The sequence below is a fragment of the Ooceraea biroi genome, chromosome 1 (genome assembly GCF_003672135.1).
Source record: "Ooceraea biroi isolate clonal line C1 chromosome 1, Obir_v5.4, whole genome shotgun sequence".
Classification (NCBI taxonomy): domain Eukaryota; kingdom Metazoa; phylum Arthropoda; class Insecta; order Hymenoptera; family Formicidae; genus Ooceraea; species Ooceraea biroi.
In genome coordinates, this window is record NC_039506.1 from 13,306,191 (window position 1) to 13,321,579 (window position 15,389).

The 15,389-nt window shown below is 37.8% G+C and overlaps 1 protein-coding gene across 1 annotated transcript; it reads right to left on the reverse strand.

Annotated features, from left to right (window-relative positions):
• Positions 1-78: 78 nt before the first annotated feature.
• LOC105284102 lies at positions 79-14,296 on the reverse strand. Its single transcript, XM_026969548.1, has 25 exons — positions 14,122-14,296; positions 12,915-13,483; positions 12,179-12,631; positions 11,655-11,856; positions 11,183-11,345; positions 11,002-11,083; positions 10,395-10,774; positions 9,604-9,887; positions 9,302-9,507; positions 8,649-8,954; positions 8,484-8,565; positions 7,640-7,866; positions 6,899-6,989; positions 6,249-6,384; positions 5,099-5,615; positions 3,965-4,420; positions 3,542-3,725; positions 3,140-3,296; positions 2,691-2,772; positions 1,933-2,306; positions 1,560-1,834; positions 1,181-1,371; positions 753-1,055; positions 594-663; positions 79-347 (listed from the first exon to the last, which is right to left on the reverse strand). Exons 2-25 carry the CDS (start codon positions 13,436-13,438, stop codon positions 210-212), a joined length of 5,883 nt encoding a protein of 1,960 aa, XP_026825349.1. The 5' UTR covers positions 13,439-13,483; positions 14,122-14,296; the 3' UTR covers positions 79-209.
• Between the last annotated feature and the right edge of the window lie 1,093 nt (positions 14,297-15,389).

Genomic DNA, 15,389 nt, shown 5'->3' on the forward strand with positions numbered 1-15,389 from the left:
CTAAAAGAGTACAGTATTTAAATTTAACGAAGAGAGTAGTTACAAGGTTACAAGTAGTTAAATGTTTAAAAGACTATGTCGATATAAAATGAAGTATCTTACAGTTTATTGTGAATCAAAGAAGTCGCAAGTTCCTAGTATGCTAATAAATTAATAAAGAATAATTCATATATACACATATATATTTGCGTTGCAGGTTTTTACAATCTTCATCTTCCTTTGTCTTCCAATTGATTTTGCCATAACGAGCCAAATTTATTCGATAGTTTAGATTTGCGGTCATTTATCATGTCCTTAACATGTTTTTCATACATGTCGTTGAAGTTAGTTTTGGCAAATTTACTTATCTAAAACAAATTATTTCCAATCAGAATAAAACCAACTTTCGTATTTAATGTAAGTTTCATTCGGCATTGTAAAAATTTACAAGATGATTTATTTAAAAAAAGTAAAGTCGATGTAATCGAATTTATAAAACTGAGCTTTTTGAGAAATGGAGCAGGATAAATATTATTTCTATTGTATTAATTCGTAAATGCGTTTGATTATAAGAAAGTAAAGATACATAAAATTATAGATAATAAAATTGTTACCTTGTCAAGCATGTCATTAGAATGTACACTAGTAATGATATTGTTAAATGTATCCTCTGTGACAGGATGTCTATAACAAAACGAAACATTTATAATTAATAAGTAAAGAAACAATATGTTTGTAGTAATCGTTTTATAATTAACAATAGATATTATTACCCGAAAGCTATTCTCTTTATATTCTCCAGCAGATAGTCAAGTACAAGCTCGTTGTCTGCGTGCATGTTTAAAATGGAATAGTAGACTATAAATAACTGATTCCCATTTAGTGTCAATGTATCGTTCGAGAGGGATATGTTTAAATAATTGATAATTATGTCAGGATCTTCGGAGTAAGCTAGACATTCTAAAATATCGACTTCTTCTTCCTCTATGTATTTGTCCAATACTTTATTCCAAGTAGAAGCGTTCGCTTGCCTGATGCCGCTGCAGAACGTCCACTTTTTCAAATTCGGCGGGACTCTACAACACGTAATGAAAAGGACATTGTTGTATAATTCTGATTAATATCTCTTTAATTGCATATTTTTACCCTACTATATTATCTTAATAAAATTTTAATGTCATGATGTCTCGATCAAAATTACTTGTGCGTTTGGGGTTCCTCAAGATATCTGTTTAGTTTAATAGTGGCCATACTCTTGCACTTGGAATGACCGAAGGTACATGCCCATTTTAGAGCATCGATTCTCTTGAGTTTCATGAGATCGTCATTGTTGGGATCTTCCTCGTATCCTACATTCTCCACAAGTTTATTCAACATTTCGAGTATATGTGGCTGTAGAAATCGGAAGAATAGTGTTAATTTTATAGTTGACAAACTTGTAGACTGTTGATTTATAATGCTTTTGTGTTTATGAAGATTTCATTACTTATTTAAAAACTAATATTTTTCTCCTTTTAAATATATATCTAAATAATATAACTTTTATTATAATATGTATATGTGTGCAAATTTCTGCTTACCTTAAGAAATGCATTTTCCGGATATTCGTAAAAGTCTTGTGCCGTATAAAATATATTAAACATAGGTCTCCATGCTACGAAATCTGTTTCCTGCGACAGGTAACTCGCAAGATTCATAAACGTGATCATATCGAGTTGGCTTGCCAGCAGAAGATGATAAGCATCATCGATGATTTGGGCACGATTTAGCACATGTATGTTCGTATAATTGTCAGAGTTCAGATAGCTCGCAATTTTCTGCCAATTCTGGATATCGTAATTAACGCGATAGTATCCTGTTGTAAAATCAATTGTAACATCAATCTCATTGTTATATTTTCTTACTAGAAATTAATTAATTAGAAATAATCGTGTCGTATCGATCCGTACTTACCTGTTGCCTGCAAATTAACTATGATCCAGTCGGCAGGATCAATTCCATCGATCGTTATATTTTGGTCGGGACTCAGCCAATGAGTGGGCACAGTACTGGTGAAATCGGGGTTCGTCTGCGTAGTGAAAGTCACGGGTATCCACCACTTATTGTCGTCGATCTGCTTATCGTCATCGAGCGGGAAATGTTCCTGCGTCAGTATTGTCTCGCCGGTTTTGTAGTTTCGGGTCACGCGTATCATAGGGAAATGCCTTTGTGTTATCCAGGTATCCATTACCTCCTTCAATCTGTACTCATTGTGCGGAACATCTGATTCATCTAGCGCCGCTTGCAACGCATTCCATAAGTCGTCAGAACTGGCCGAACTAAACTGACTAAAAGTATAAAATAATTACATAATGTTTGCATTTTTATCTTGGATAGCTTGAATGATAAATGTTAAAACCGCAATTCAAAGCTTCAAAGTATTAATTAACTCCATACTTAAGTCTCAAGTTTTTAGATGCCGGATTTTTAGACAAGAATTCACAGTATAATACAACGACGATTTATCCCCCCATAGGAATATTTTATTGATCCAAATAGCGATGAATTCAATTATTGAGTAGACAGAAACAATTTAGCTCTGCATTCTATTTAAGAAATTTTTATAAAATTAATTTTTTCAACAAAATTAATTTGTTTTTTCGCCTTTGAGAAGTCGAATCGCTGTTGTACGTGAACGCTTCGTGCTTTTACGAAAAACGGAAGTTACTTACTGCGTGTTCAAGTATTTAATAAGACCATTCCGAAACACCTCATTAGTAATAATGTGATGCAACATGCGCAGTATTGCGGGTGCTGCAAAATGATTAACGTCACAAAGCGTAACTGATATGTTATTAAATTAAATATATCAAAGTATTTATACATTCTCCCTATTTTCTCTGTTTCTTCTTTTTTGTCGGAAACATAAATAGTTTAACAGAAAAAGATTAATTTTTTGTTTTAAAGGAACACGTCGTATGCTTCGCGGTATTCTTGTGAAATGTGAATATCGTGAAAGTTGTTACATAAGTAATTAACAATTTTGATCCACTAAAATATTATCAATTTTAATTAACAATTTTGTCAGTAGATCGTTGCTTCTTAGTTTTTCTTATTTTAAGCTGATCACATTCGAGAATTTGAGAACGATGTTTCATGTTTGCGTTTTACTCGCTCTTACCTTTGCGGTAATTGGAAAGTATACTCCGCTTGAAAAGCTCTTTAGGATTGCTGACTTCTAATACAATGGGTTCCACTTTTTCAGCAACGTCCATGTGAAGAGAGAACATCTGAATATCCGTCACGAAAGTTTCCATAATTCGCCAATCCTTGAAAATCTGGAAACGTGCGGACAAAAATTTTAATAAAATTAATTAAACGTTACGTTAGCGTTTTACAAAACTTCGTCTCAAATTTAAATAAAAATTTAGACAATTGTGAAGAATGTATAATTATAGATAAAAATTGTACTTGGATAATTTTCATGGAACTTTATGAATTGATATATAGAACATTATAAACAATTCAACCGTTTTATGAATGGCAAGCTTATGAAAGAGAGGTAGAGAGAGCACAAGTCAACCTGGTCAGAGATATACGCCTCGAAAAACGACGCGAATCCTTCGCTTAACCACACATGATTCCACCATAAAGGACTGACCACATTACCGAACCATTGATGCGCCATTTCATGTGCGACAGTCTGCACTACATCCTTTTTCTCATTCGTCATATGTACTTCTTCGTTATATGCAAACTCTTTTTCACTAAAAATCAGTTTTCATATGCAATAATCATACGTATGCAATACGTTAATAATATTTATACACGCAGTGATCTACAGCAAATTACAGATACGTAAGTACATATTGCTGAAGGCAGCAAAGAAATTTTAGTCTCCAGTACAAGAGAGACATGAAAAGATAATTTTCCGTGAATTAAGTTTTTAACGTTACTCCAATGATTTCCCCGATTTCTAAAATTTCTCTCGAATTGTTTGCTTTACAGGTAAATAATGAGTCCCCAGTTTTCCATGGCACCGGCGCTGAATTCTGGGACGGCGAGATGATCCATCTTCGGCACCCTGTCGGTGCTGTTGGTGTACCAGGTCAACAGCTGTCCGGCCTTCTCGGCGGCGTCCTGAGCGAGTTTCGAGTACGGTGCCAATTCCGATCTGCACCACATGTTGACCGTGCCGTCCGCGTTTGGGACACGCACGTAGTCCGACACCGTGAACGCCACCAGATACGTGGACATGACGGGGGTTGTGTGGAAATGCGTCCACACGGTGCCACCCTCGCCGCCGTCCGTATCTTGCTCCCGTATCGGCATGTTCGAGACCGCCGTGTAGCTTTGATGGTGTTTTATGGAGATGTTGAAGGTGGCTTTCAGCGCCGGCTCGTCCCAGCACGGGAACGCTCGTCGTGCCCAAGTCGGCTCGAAATGCGTTGTGGCCAACCACCTACCACATTTCAACGACATGCTACCGATAACGAGAAATTTTCCAGCGTTTCGCGCTGTTAGAAACACTTGGCAGAGTGCTCGGAAAACGCGGCTACAAATGCGGTTCATGAATCCTGTCGCGACAGCAATACGTGATATTCTTGTAGCCTGGCCGCGACGTGTGTCACCCGACGCGCGTGCATTTGCGCGGAATGATGAAATTTCGCGGCTAATTAAACGTATTCTTCCTTGAAAATTCATTAGCTCAGTTTTATCGTTGAACGTGCAATGTAATTTTTCCGTGGACGCGTCCCCGAAAATCGAACAGTTTTCTGATCACGGTCGTGTTGCAAAAACGTGCTTCGGGCGAAGCTTCGTTCTACAATTACACGGAAAGTGTATGAAAGAGACTACAAGGGAACATGTAATTACACTTGTAAAGACGTAATTGTATGTACCACATCAGAATTTATATCAAAAGTCTTCGCGAGTTTGAGGCGTTCAACGTTCTCAGATTCTTCATTAAATTAAATCAAATTGTAAATCGCTGATTAAATTAAATTTTCTATGCACTCTGATGGCAATGGCGAAACATGATGAATAGATAATGATAATAAATAATGTATATAAAAATAGTACATATGAAATGAAACGATAACCAGAATATACGTCTTAATACATCAACCTTCATACTCACACTGTATCTCCCTCTTCATTAACGTACGACGTTTTAAAGATGCCGTGCAAGTCGTTGTGTAGAATACCGACGTATTTCATGTTCAAAACGTAAGTTCCGGGTGGTAGCTCATCCTCAAAATTAAGAACCAGGATCTCCGTTAAATCGTCGTAATCGCTCGTCGTCGGTGCATGAATGTCGCCGTTGCTGTCGACCAACGACGTTACTGCTTCGTCAATCGTCAAATTCACTGCGTGCAAGCTCAAGTTCCGCGTCGCTTCGCAAATCTCGATGCTGGCTGCGATTTCACCGTCGAATGTAAAGTTGTCCTCCTCGATATACGGTATTAACTTGATGTTATAGTGAATCGGCACCACGTTGTCCGGCAAACGATAATCGACCGCCTCGGATGAGCCATTCTTCGAGTTCTCATCGACCAGAAGTGCCGTCGCGGCGGCGAATATTAGCCCAGAACTTAGCAGCAGTCGCAGAAACACCATGTCGAAATGTCGAAAGAAATTCTCGCGTCTCCGTATTCCTGTGAAGAATCCTTGTCAGAAGTAGAAAGCTTTACAATGTTTGCTTTACGACGTTTTTGACACTGATACAAGTTCACTTGACGAGGAAAAAGTCTGAGCACTCGTGGATTTTGTGTAGGTATCACAATGTCTTAATCTTTACATAGAACAAAAATGCAGAAACTATTTTATGGTATTATCGATCGTTCATGCGTGCAATTTAAATCGATAATTTAAAAACGTAATAAAATGTTGACGGGATACTCCTCACGCTCTAATCATGTGAATGAGAATTTCTAACAAAGCAGAAGATCATAAACTTGAAGCACAAACAAATATTGTGAGTGTCAATCTTGTCTAACTTACTTTACATTATACTAACACATATACTAATACACGGTACTTGTAATAATTATCTATTTCTATAATTACATCTACCAGAGATGCGTTAGAAGAAACCACGTGTCAGGAAGCGGCTATCGCAGATCAAGGTAGATCATCACTACAGCGAGATCGCTGATCAGTAACTTGTGAATTCGCGTGATGAAAAAGCATGACGCAAAATACAAAAATAATGACAAAACCGGCGGAGTAGTTTGAGACATCGCACTATAATTAATCTTCATTGCGTCGATCTGCACTGGAAACGTTACCTCTCTGCCGTATAACAATCGTGCGAATAAAGCTCGGAAAATCAGATGATCGCGGATCGGCGAAGCGGCGGTTGCCGCGGTTTCGTGCTAAGATAAATGTATCACCTTCGATATAGTACTGGTTAGTGAAGTGTTTCTACTCGTATGAAGAATATATAAAGTGACTGGAGTCTTTGTGACACATTCAATATGATTAACTTATATAATACAGTGTACACTATGACTGTCAAATGCTCATCCGCTCATCCGTTTGTCACTTGAAACCGTGCCCACGGTATGAATAATTTCACACGATTGACCTGTGTCACGCATTATGAAACGACGACGAGTTATGTCAGGCATTACAATTTACAAGCACGCGGAAGCGCACAAAGTATAAATTCTTCTATAAATTCCGAATTTCATGGTCTCCAACTTCGAATGTATTTTATTCTTTTCCCCTCCCTCTGTGACTTGAGAACATAAAATTAACCAACACTTCAAACATAAAATTGTTTAAAATTATTGAGCAACAAATTCTTACAAATATAATAAAATATTATAAAATATTGGGATGTGCTTGTTTTACTGATCTTCTCATAAATTGTATGTACTGTAAGACAAGAAAATATTATCTTTTATTAGACACGTCTGCCGATCGTGTAAATTACAACAGTTGCGAGATATAAAATGCATGCGGCAGTGATTAATCGACTATCGCAAGCAATCTTTTGACGATGTGGCAACCCCTCGCGAAAATGTCTGCAAACGTTTCAACCCAAAATTGTATTCCTATAGATCTGATGGAAATTTTCTGAGAAAGATGAGATCTCTCTCTTTCCTTGTATTTTCCATCTCTCTTCCATTTCGGTTATAAATAATTAACGGTTATAAATCAAATAAATAAGCTATCGCATAGGTAGTATAAATAGCAATCAGTATAGATGTATTTACAATTACAATATAACATGTACGCAAAATTATACAACTATATTATATGCATGTCTTGAAAACAATTTTCGGTGTAATTATACAATATTAATTTTTCGTGGTACGCGGACGGTGCTCCGCTTCCAATTTGTAACTCGTTGATGAACGTCGCGACACTATTCTCTCGCAATCTCGAACATTTTCCGTAAATTTCGTGCAAAGTGCAATTGTTGAACGCGCGTTTTTATTAAGACATAACGCGGGACTTTAACTAACAAACCAACAAGGATAAAAACACACTGACGACGCCTCTTTTCTCTTTTATTACAATTTAACCACTGCGATTGAACGTTATCGCTAAAAGAGGTAGCCGTGGATGGTACCGCGCGGTATTGATTTAATCATGAGAAAAATGATTGGATTTAACTTGATTTCGCGGGGGACATTGATCTCGCACGACTCAACAGATTGTTTTACGTTACAATCTCGTGAGCAGTAGCGGGATCATTATGAGGAACGACGACAATACGAATGAGCTCGCCGAGTTGGGGTCTTTCTTGTTGTCCTGGTTCGAATCGTCTTGATTCTCTTCTATCCACTTGCTGACGGTTTGCTGATGATGTTTGATCCAGGCGATGTTATCCATCGCATGACTGAATCCCTCGAAGACCTCGTGCTCCTCTAGGTGCACGTGTACCAGCAGCGACAGCTGAAACGCAAAAGATTTTTGGCATCAACAACTGTTGCAGGTACCAATTGACGTTATCGGCGTTATCGACGTTATTGGATTTCGTGCTGCGCAATAGACGCACTTGAGGACCACGATTTTGGCGATTTCGCCATGGAATTACGAAATACCCTGGACAACTCACTCGCGGATAAGATAATGCAAGCGCGATCAAGGACGATGACTGAAGCGGATAGGAGTTTCACGCGTAAATCCTATTATAATTATTGATATTTAGTTACACAAAAGATATGTTATCGCGCTCTGACATCCGCGTATCGCGCGCAATCATGTAGCGACTTTAAAAGAACAAGAAAAGAATTCAGCTGAAGATGACGCGTGAGCTTGAGAATGTGAACGTTAATACCTTAAATGTAAACTTAAATGTTAATTGTATATTATGATGATCAAAAATTATGATAGTAATATTATAATTAATGTACAACGTATGATATGTGTTTTTTGCGTGTTTGATGTATACATGTCGAATCTAAAACAGCGATGGATTTCGTATTTCTCGAAGGCGCGATAGGACTGGACTATGCTTATTATAAAAATACATGTATGCAAAGATAAATAATATAAAATTGATGCCTTACCTCTGTGTATTGTTCGTGGGTAATAACTTTGCGGGCGAGCAAGTCCAGGTGATTCAGAAGTAACTCACGGTTCTTGTTCTCTCTGCAGGGTGAACATCACGTATTAGCAATTTATTCGCGTGCAAAGTTGGACCAGCAAATCAAGAGTGCAAAAGAACAACTTACTCTCCACGGATCGTCTTGAGATTGGTGTTGATGAATCCTATCAGGAGATTGAAGGATGCAGGGTTACCGCGCGCAACTGAATTCATTGCGTCAAAGACACTAATGCCGGAATCCTTCTCAAGCGTTGACTCGAGGAATGTGTTCACGATTTTCTCATTCGTAACGCAGCCAAGACCAGCGAGAATCTCGTTCTGTTCATCTTTATCCGCAGTGGTTTCGTACTTCTCCAGAGTCTTGTTCCACGTTTGCTCGTCCGCCTTTCTCAATCCGGCGCAAAGAAGGGTGCTTCTGTAGTCTATCAAGAGCCTAAAAGGACATGGTCAGCGGTTATTACAAGTTGTCTCGATTAAGTTACAAGTGCGAGTGATGATATTGTTAAGCATGATATAATAATATATGTGTTTTGCAACTGGATCGATCCGTGATTCCTCTGAAAATGATTCCAGAAAAGAATCTCTGCTGGAAACGCTTTCAGGAGATAAAACGTGTACCGTGAATCGAGATAGAACGTGACATGAGTTACACAACGTATTACGCGAGCTGCTCGTGACCATGACGACTTCATGACTGACGCGTAAATCTTACTTGGTCGTTTACATTACGGTAAGTGTGACGTGATCACAATTCCAAATTCTACAAGCTCCTGGACTCACTTCTTTTCCTCTTTGCCGTCTTTCTTCTCTTCCAGCCATTCCTTTATTTCCTTCTCAGCGAACTTCTCGCACTTCTCCACTCCGTACTTGCAAGCCGCGTTCAGCGCCAGCACCTTGGCGAGTTTATCCACGTGTGTATTGTTAGACGCGAAATTCTCGATATCGAATTTGTCAGCAAACGATTTTACCCTTTGAGCGACGTAGTTCTGAAATTCATTCATGTTTTTGAGTGACGATTCACAGACGTGTTTCGCATTATGCGTTCGCATGAACGAGAACGCATTTCTTCGCGTTCGACTTACCTTAAATAGCGCGTACTTCTCCGTGCCCTGCAGCAGGGTGTCCAAATAATCGAATGCTCTGACAGCCGCGATCCATGGAATATAATCATCTTCCTTCGTCAGGTATAGCGTTATGCCCATTGAGGTCGTGTAGTCCAAGTCTCCTGCACGCGCAAGATTTAACGCGTCGTCGATCAGTTGGGCGCGATTCGTCGCTTTGATACTGCTATTCTGGATTTCAGTGGACTTCAAGTATTCCGTCAGAAGCTTCCAGTTGTTCTTATCGTAGTTCACGCGATAATATCCTGCGAATCAGAGTATCGTTTAAGTATTCTTCGTTATCTTTACTATGAATTGGTTCTCTACGAGCACAGTTCTTTGAACGCTAGTCTAAGCCTAAGTCACGAATATGATTAAATTAAATTGATCACATCGTTCGCTTCGTTCATTAATAAACTCGTAACTCTAATAAAGGTTGTAGATTTATAAATTTTTATTGCGAAAGAGAACGTAACGAATGAACGGAAAAGTTAGAGTATGTCAAATAGTTCAGAATGGAGAATGGAGAACTTTTTCTGATACGTATAGATACAACATAAAAGTCTGTCTCGAAATATACAGGTACGTGATTTGTTAATGATTGTACTTAAATACTTAGATATAAATGCAGCACATTTTTACATCGCTACCATTGATATTTATAATATAAAAGCACGTAATTTGTCGATGCAGTTAATTTAATCTTTTTAACAAGAATCAATCTTGATTTTTAATATATATGTAATATATTAATAATAAATATAACGTAATACCTGCTTGATCTTTATTGATCAATATCCATTTATTGTTTTCTTTAGCGTCCATTTTCGTTAGCGTCTTTGGTTGTTCGGGTTCCATCCATTCGATTTTTGAGAATTGCTCTGAATCTTGCTTAAGATAATCAATAGGTATGTACCATTGAGTGTTATCCTGCTTCAAAGGTTTCGTCAAGAAAAATCGTTCCTGTTTCAGCTCAATCTCACTTTTATTGTTCTTCGTAGCTGTAATAACTGGGTATCCGGCTTTGTTCACCCAGTTGTCCATGATTTTATTGACCGACAGATTTGACGGTAGAACGTTTTTCATTCTCGCTACTCTCTGAAGGGAGTCGAAAAGATACCTATCTGTGACGACCGAAAGTTCTGGCACTTGGCTGTAATTAACAATTCATATAATAATATTTTTTATCATTTTATTCAATATATTATATATATATTAAGTCTTTCTATATATATTGTATTTTTTCTATATATATATTGTATTGTATTTTTGATTTGTTATACAACATTTATTGACTTTATTTCCTTTTATTTTTAGTTTATTTTTCTTGTCATATATAACAAATGCGTAATCGTAATTATAAAATGGTGTGCAACTTACAAACGATTCAGATAATCCTTAATTCCCTCCTGGAAGACAGCGTCACTTAAAAAGTGATGCATCATACGAATAACGGAGGCGGCTGTAAAGACGAATGAAAGAAATTAATAGTAACTGTCGTAATGATAATGATGGGACTATCTTTTATGTGTCATGAATAATAAAGAGAACATTGATTTACCTTTCTTGTAAGCAATATTATCGAACAAGCTACTGATTTGAGAAGTAGTCTTTACGCTGGGATTGGCATTCATTGGGCGAGTTTTGGTGGTCGAATCGATACCGAATGAGGATACTTGCACGTTGTTAACGACAAACTGTTCCATAAGACGCCACGTCTCATTCTGCAATTAAATTTTGAATTTAATTGTTATTGAGATTCATTGAAATTAACGTCAATCTTGGTTTCATAGTCTGTTACGAATTTATGGTACGTAATTTGTCACAATTTGTCTGTGACACGATCGCGTAATTTCCGAAACAATAAAACAGAAGAATAATAATTCAACCGATAAGATTTACCAGCATGTCATCCAGGAAATTACAAGTACGAAAGATAAAAGATAAAACGATAAAAGTCTAAGAAACATTTCTGGTGTTTATGCCATTTTTAACATGGAGGAAACTCTTTACGTTATTTATTTAATACTTACGTTATTTGCCAGAAGAACTTTGTCTACGATATAATGTTGGAAGAAAGTGGCGAATCCTTCGTTCAGCCAAATGTAATCCCACCATGCAGGCGTCACCAAATTACCAAACCACTGATGAGCGAATTCATGAGCTATCACCACTATAATGTCCTGTTTCTCCTTCGTAGTGGTTTTGCCTTCCGTATAGAGAAGCGCGGATTCTCTACAAAATAATTAGTACATCATTTTCCGCGGAAACAATATAGCTACATTGTCGATGAACGCAATTGTTATCTGTAGTATCCATTTATTAAAAAATCTTATAATTAAAAAACATTTGCTATCTAAGAAAAATATCTTGAAAACAAGATTGCTGAGTACGCGCTAATTGTAAATACTTTTTGCGACGGAGGGAGTTGTTAGATCTGCACATCCACTTAAGATAAAGTGAGTTCGGACTTTGTATTAATTGACGGAGTGATAGATATGCGAATGCTTGAACCTTAATTGCTTGATTGAATCGCTCATCGTTTCTAACAAATTACCTGTATGTCACAAGGCCCCAATTCTCCATAGCGCCGGCCTTAAAGTTTGGTATTGAGATTTGATCTAGCTTCCCTATTTTTTTGTAGTAAGGGATGCCGGTCCATGTATCTAATTCTTTTAGCACTAGTTGTCCGTAGTCGTAGGCGTGTTTCGCGCTATTGATCGAATGTGGTTTCGTCCAAACGTTAAACTTTGTATCGTTTTTCATGTACTTCTCGAAATCCGAAATTACGAAAGCCACGAGATACGTAGACATAACCGGCGTCTCTACAAAACTGCTAACTATCTGATCCTTTTCCTCTTTCGAATCTTTTATGGGGGTGTTCGAGAGCGCATGGAATCTCTTATCGTGTTTAATAACGATATTGAATTGCGCCTTTACTCCAGGCTCATCCCAGCATGGGAATGCTTGCCTCGCGCCTGTTGGTTCGAACTGAGTCGTTGCCAGCCATCTGTAACATATGGACAATTGAATTATCGCGAGGAACATTCTGTTTCACACGCGGTTGTTGCGAGCAATAATTGGTTGATAAAGGTTTTGCATTAACGTTCATTCCAGACATCACAATATTTATATTTATAAAAACAAAATAAATCGTTATCCTTGAATTCGAGAAATTCGAGAACTGATCGGCTTTGCGAACTTATTTGAACTTGCTAGTCCTATCGATTTGACTCATGATATGGAAATTTCTTTAATAAAAATTTTCATGCGGAAGGCAATCGTTGTCTTACCTTGTTTTATTGTCCGTGGTCAGATAAGAGCTTCTGTAAAATCCATGCAATTTATCATTTAGTGTCCCAGTGTATTCCATAATTAGTTGCGGATTTTTGTGGAGTGGTGCAAGCGGAGATTCCAGATAGAGTATTAGAAAATCTGTTTGCGGATCTGGTCCTTTTATATCATTTACTTTAATAACGATAGTGTCTTTCCCAATTGCATGTTGTACTCTATATTCCCTAATGTTCAATTCCTTCGCATGAAGGGTTATGGTGTTTGTTCTCCTTTTAACATCAAGATCAATCACAACATTTCCCTCGAAAGTAAAATTCTTTCCTGCGTCCGGTATGTCGATGAAAGGCTCCAGCGTGATGTGATATTTTTTAGGTACGACATTTTTCGGCAAGATATAGTTGCCTGGAATGTCCTCAATGGGTTGTGGATCTATGTTTTCCAAAATGGGATCGCCGGACAGATCTGCCCAGCAGGTTGGCAGGACCAGTATCAGCGGCAGCACGAACCTCATTTTTGACATCATGCCTGCTGTGAGAGGATTTTGTGTTACCGAACCGCCCTGATATTCCTATCGTGTAATAATTATCGTTATTAACACAATTCAGTCACAATTATAATAATATATATATGCCTACATAAAGTAGACACGACAATGCTGATGTTTTTGCTACCGAAAGGTTTAGGAAATAAAACTTTTCTAACGAATCTCCGTACACGCGATCAATCTTCTTCGTTTCTCTTTGCTCGCTCGCGTTTTCTGTATTCTGATCTCGTTTATTTTAAATATTCGCGAGAAGGGCTATAATATTTAGTGCAGTGGAAGGAAATCACTACGTGGATGAATGAACACAGCACTGTCACACTCCAATTGAAGCAGTCAGGAACTACCGATTACGACAGCTCTCATTCCCGACACAATGTGCAGCCATTTACAGATCTCGATTTTGAAGAACGCACTGACTATCTTCAACCATCGCGTTGGCAACCAAAAATTTCTTCTTGCGAGACTAATTCCCGTAAATTAGATCGGGCAAATGCGTTACAGGCATCGTGAACGCAGAATACGAAAAACCACCCTTCGAGCCACGATCGGTAAGCGCTGAGATGGACTCTTTCTCCCCGGAGCAGGATTATTTTCCGAGATCCGTAAAAATCTGCATGTGTCATTCGCTTTTGAGCACGACCGATCACCTCAGCAAGACGTACCTCAGAGCTAGTCAAAGACGTGTGGAGTGTCGAGCAGGCCGATGTTTCGTTTGCCGCGGAGACAAGATTTATCGAAAGACTCCCCGGTTGGAATCCCGCGCCTTATAAGGCGACGATGGTAGGACGTATCGTAACAAATATGTCGATGCCTAATCTTATCGCGATGAAAAGTCCCTCGCAGCAGGTATTATTACTCGTCCGCGGTATGATCGGTAAGTGGACCGTGGTCGGAAACGCAACTCGCAAAATTTCGTGGGCAGTTTCAACATCGATCGCGCCGATAACGCGATAATTTAGATACATAATGTTATCCGGCCAATCAACGCACCAGGCTCGTTCGGAGGTATCAGTGCTTGAGATCCCACTTTTTATCATTGATATGCGTCGAAGAATACCGAGTGGTACGCAGCCGCTTGACCATCTTGTTTGCCAGATTTGTGTCACGGGGGTTTTGTAGGGATCGGCTACTATGAATTCTTCCATTCGGCTGATCCGCAACGAAACTTGGCGTCAATTCGGAAATGATTCGACAGATTTCTTAGTTTTTGAAAAAATTTCTATTTTTGCTACTTCTCGAAAGACAGGAACGTGTGTTCGCATCCGCTTCTCTCGATTTCGCTCTTCAGGGACATTTTCAGCTCGCCGGATTGACATCTGGCATCTTTGTGAAACACATTCCTGCTCTGAAAAGAGTAATTGATTAGTACTTGATAAAAAAATTGATTACTTAATATGCAGCATTAACGATTTATCTCGTGTTTGCAGAATTATTCATATATTTATGTAAGACATCAGCGAATCTCAAGATTTTCTTATATAACAATCGGTATGTAATCTGAAACTGAATGCTTAAACTGATTAAAATGCTTGAACTGATTAAAAAACGAGAATGCTGAATACAATCGAATATAAGTTTTTTCGTCTTTTTTTTGTCTTAGTAATTGTGTGCCTTTGTTTAAACTGTCTTTAATTCTTCATTACTTGGTTGCTTTCTGGTAGTAAGTAATACGCAATTGGTGTAACTATTTAACTCACTGGCGAATCAAAGTTGTTTTGGAATTATAATTTTTTTCATTGAATATTGTATTATCTATAATAATTTCATTTGGAGTACAATATAATATTTGTAGTACAATATAATATTAAATTAAATTTTTGTGTTAATGCTCTGTTTAAAGAGAAAAATTTTTAATTAAAAAGATATACCATTATTTTATTAATCACACGTGTCATTATCTATGATATATTTTTGTGAGTGTAGATAAAAC

What these genes read in the sequence shown, in the direction of transcription:
- LOC105284102 (XM_026969548.1), bottom strand. Translation starts at nt 13,438, where the DNA reads ATGATGTCAAAAATGAGGTTCGTGCTGCCGCTGATACTGGTCCTGCCA. An exon ending in GATCAATAAAGATCAAGCAG is followed by an intron (nt 9,888 to 10,394) that starts GTATTACGTTAT and finishes TCTGATTCGCAG; the next exon opens with GATATTATCGCGTGAACTAC. An exon ending in AGAAGTACGCGCTATTTAAG is followed by an intron (nt 9,508 to 9,603) that starts GTAAGTCGAACG and finishes AATGAATTTCAG; the next exon opens with AACTACGTCGCTCAAAGGGT.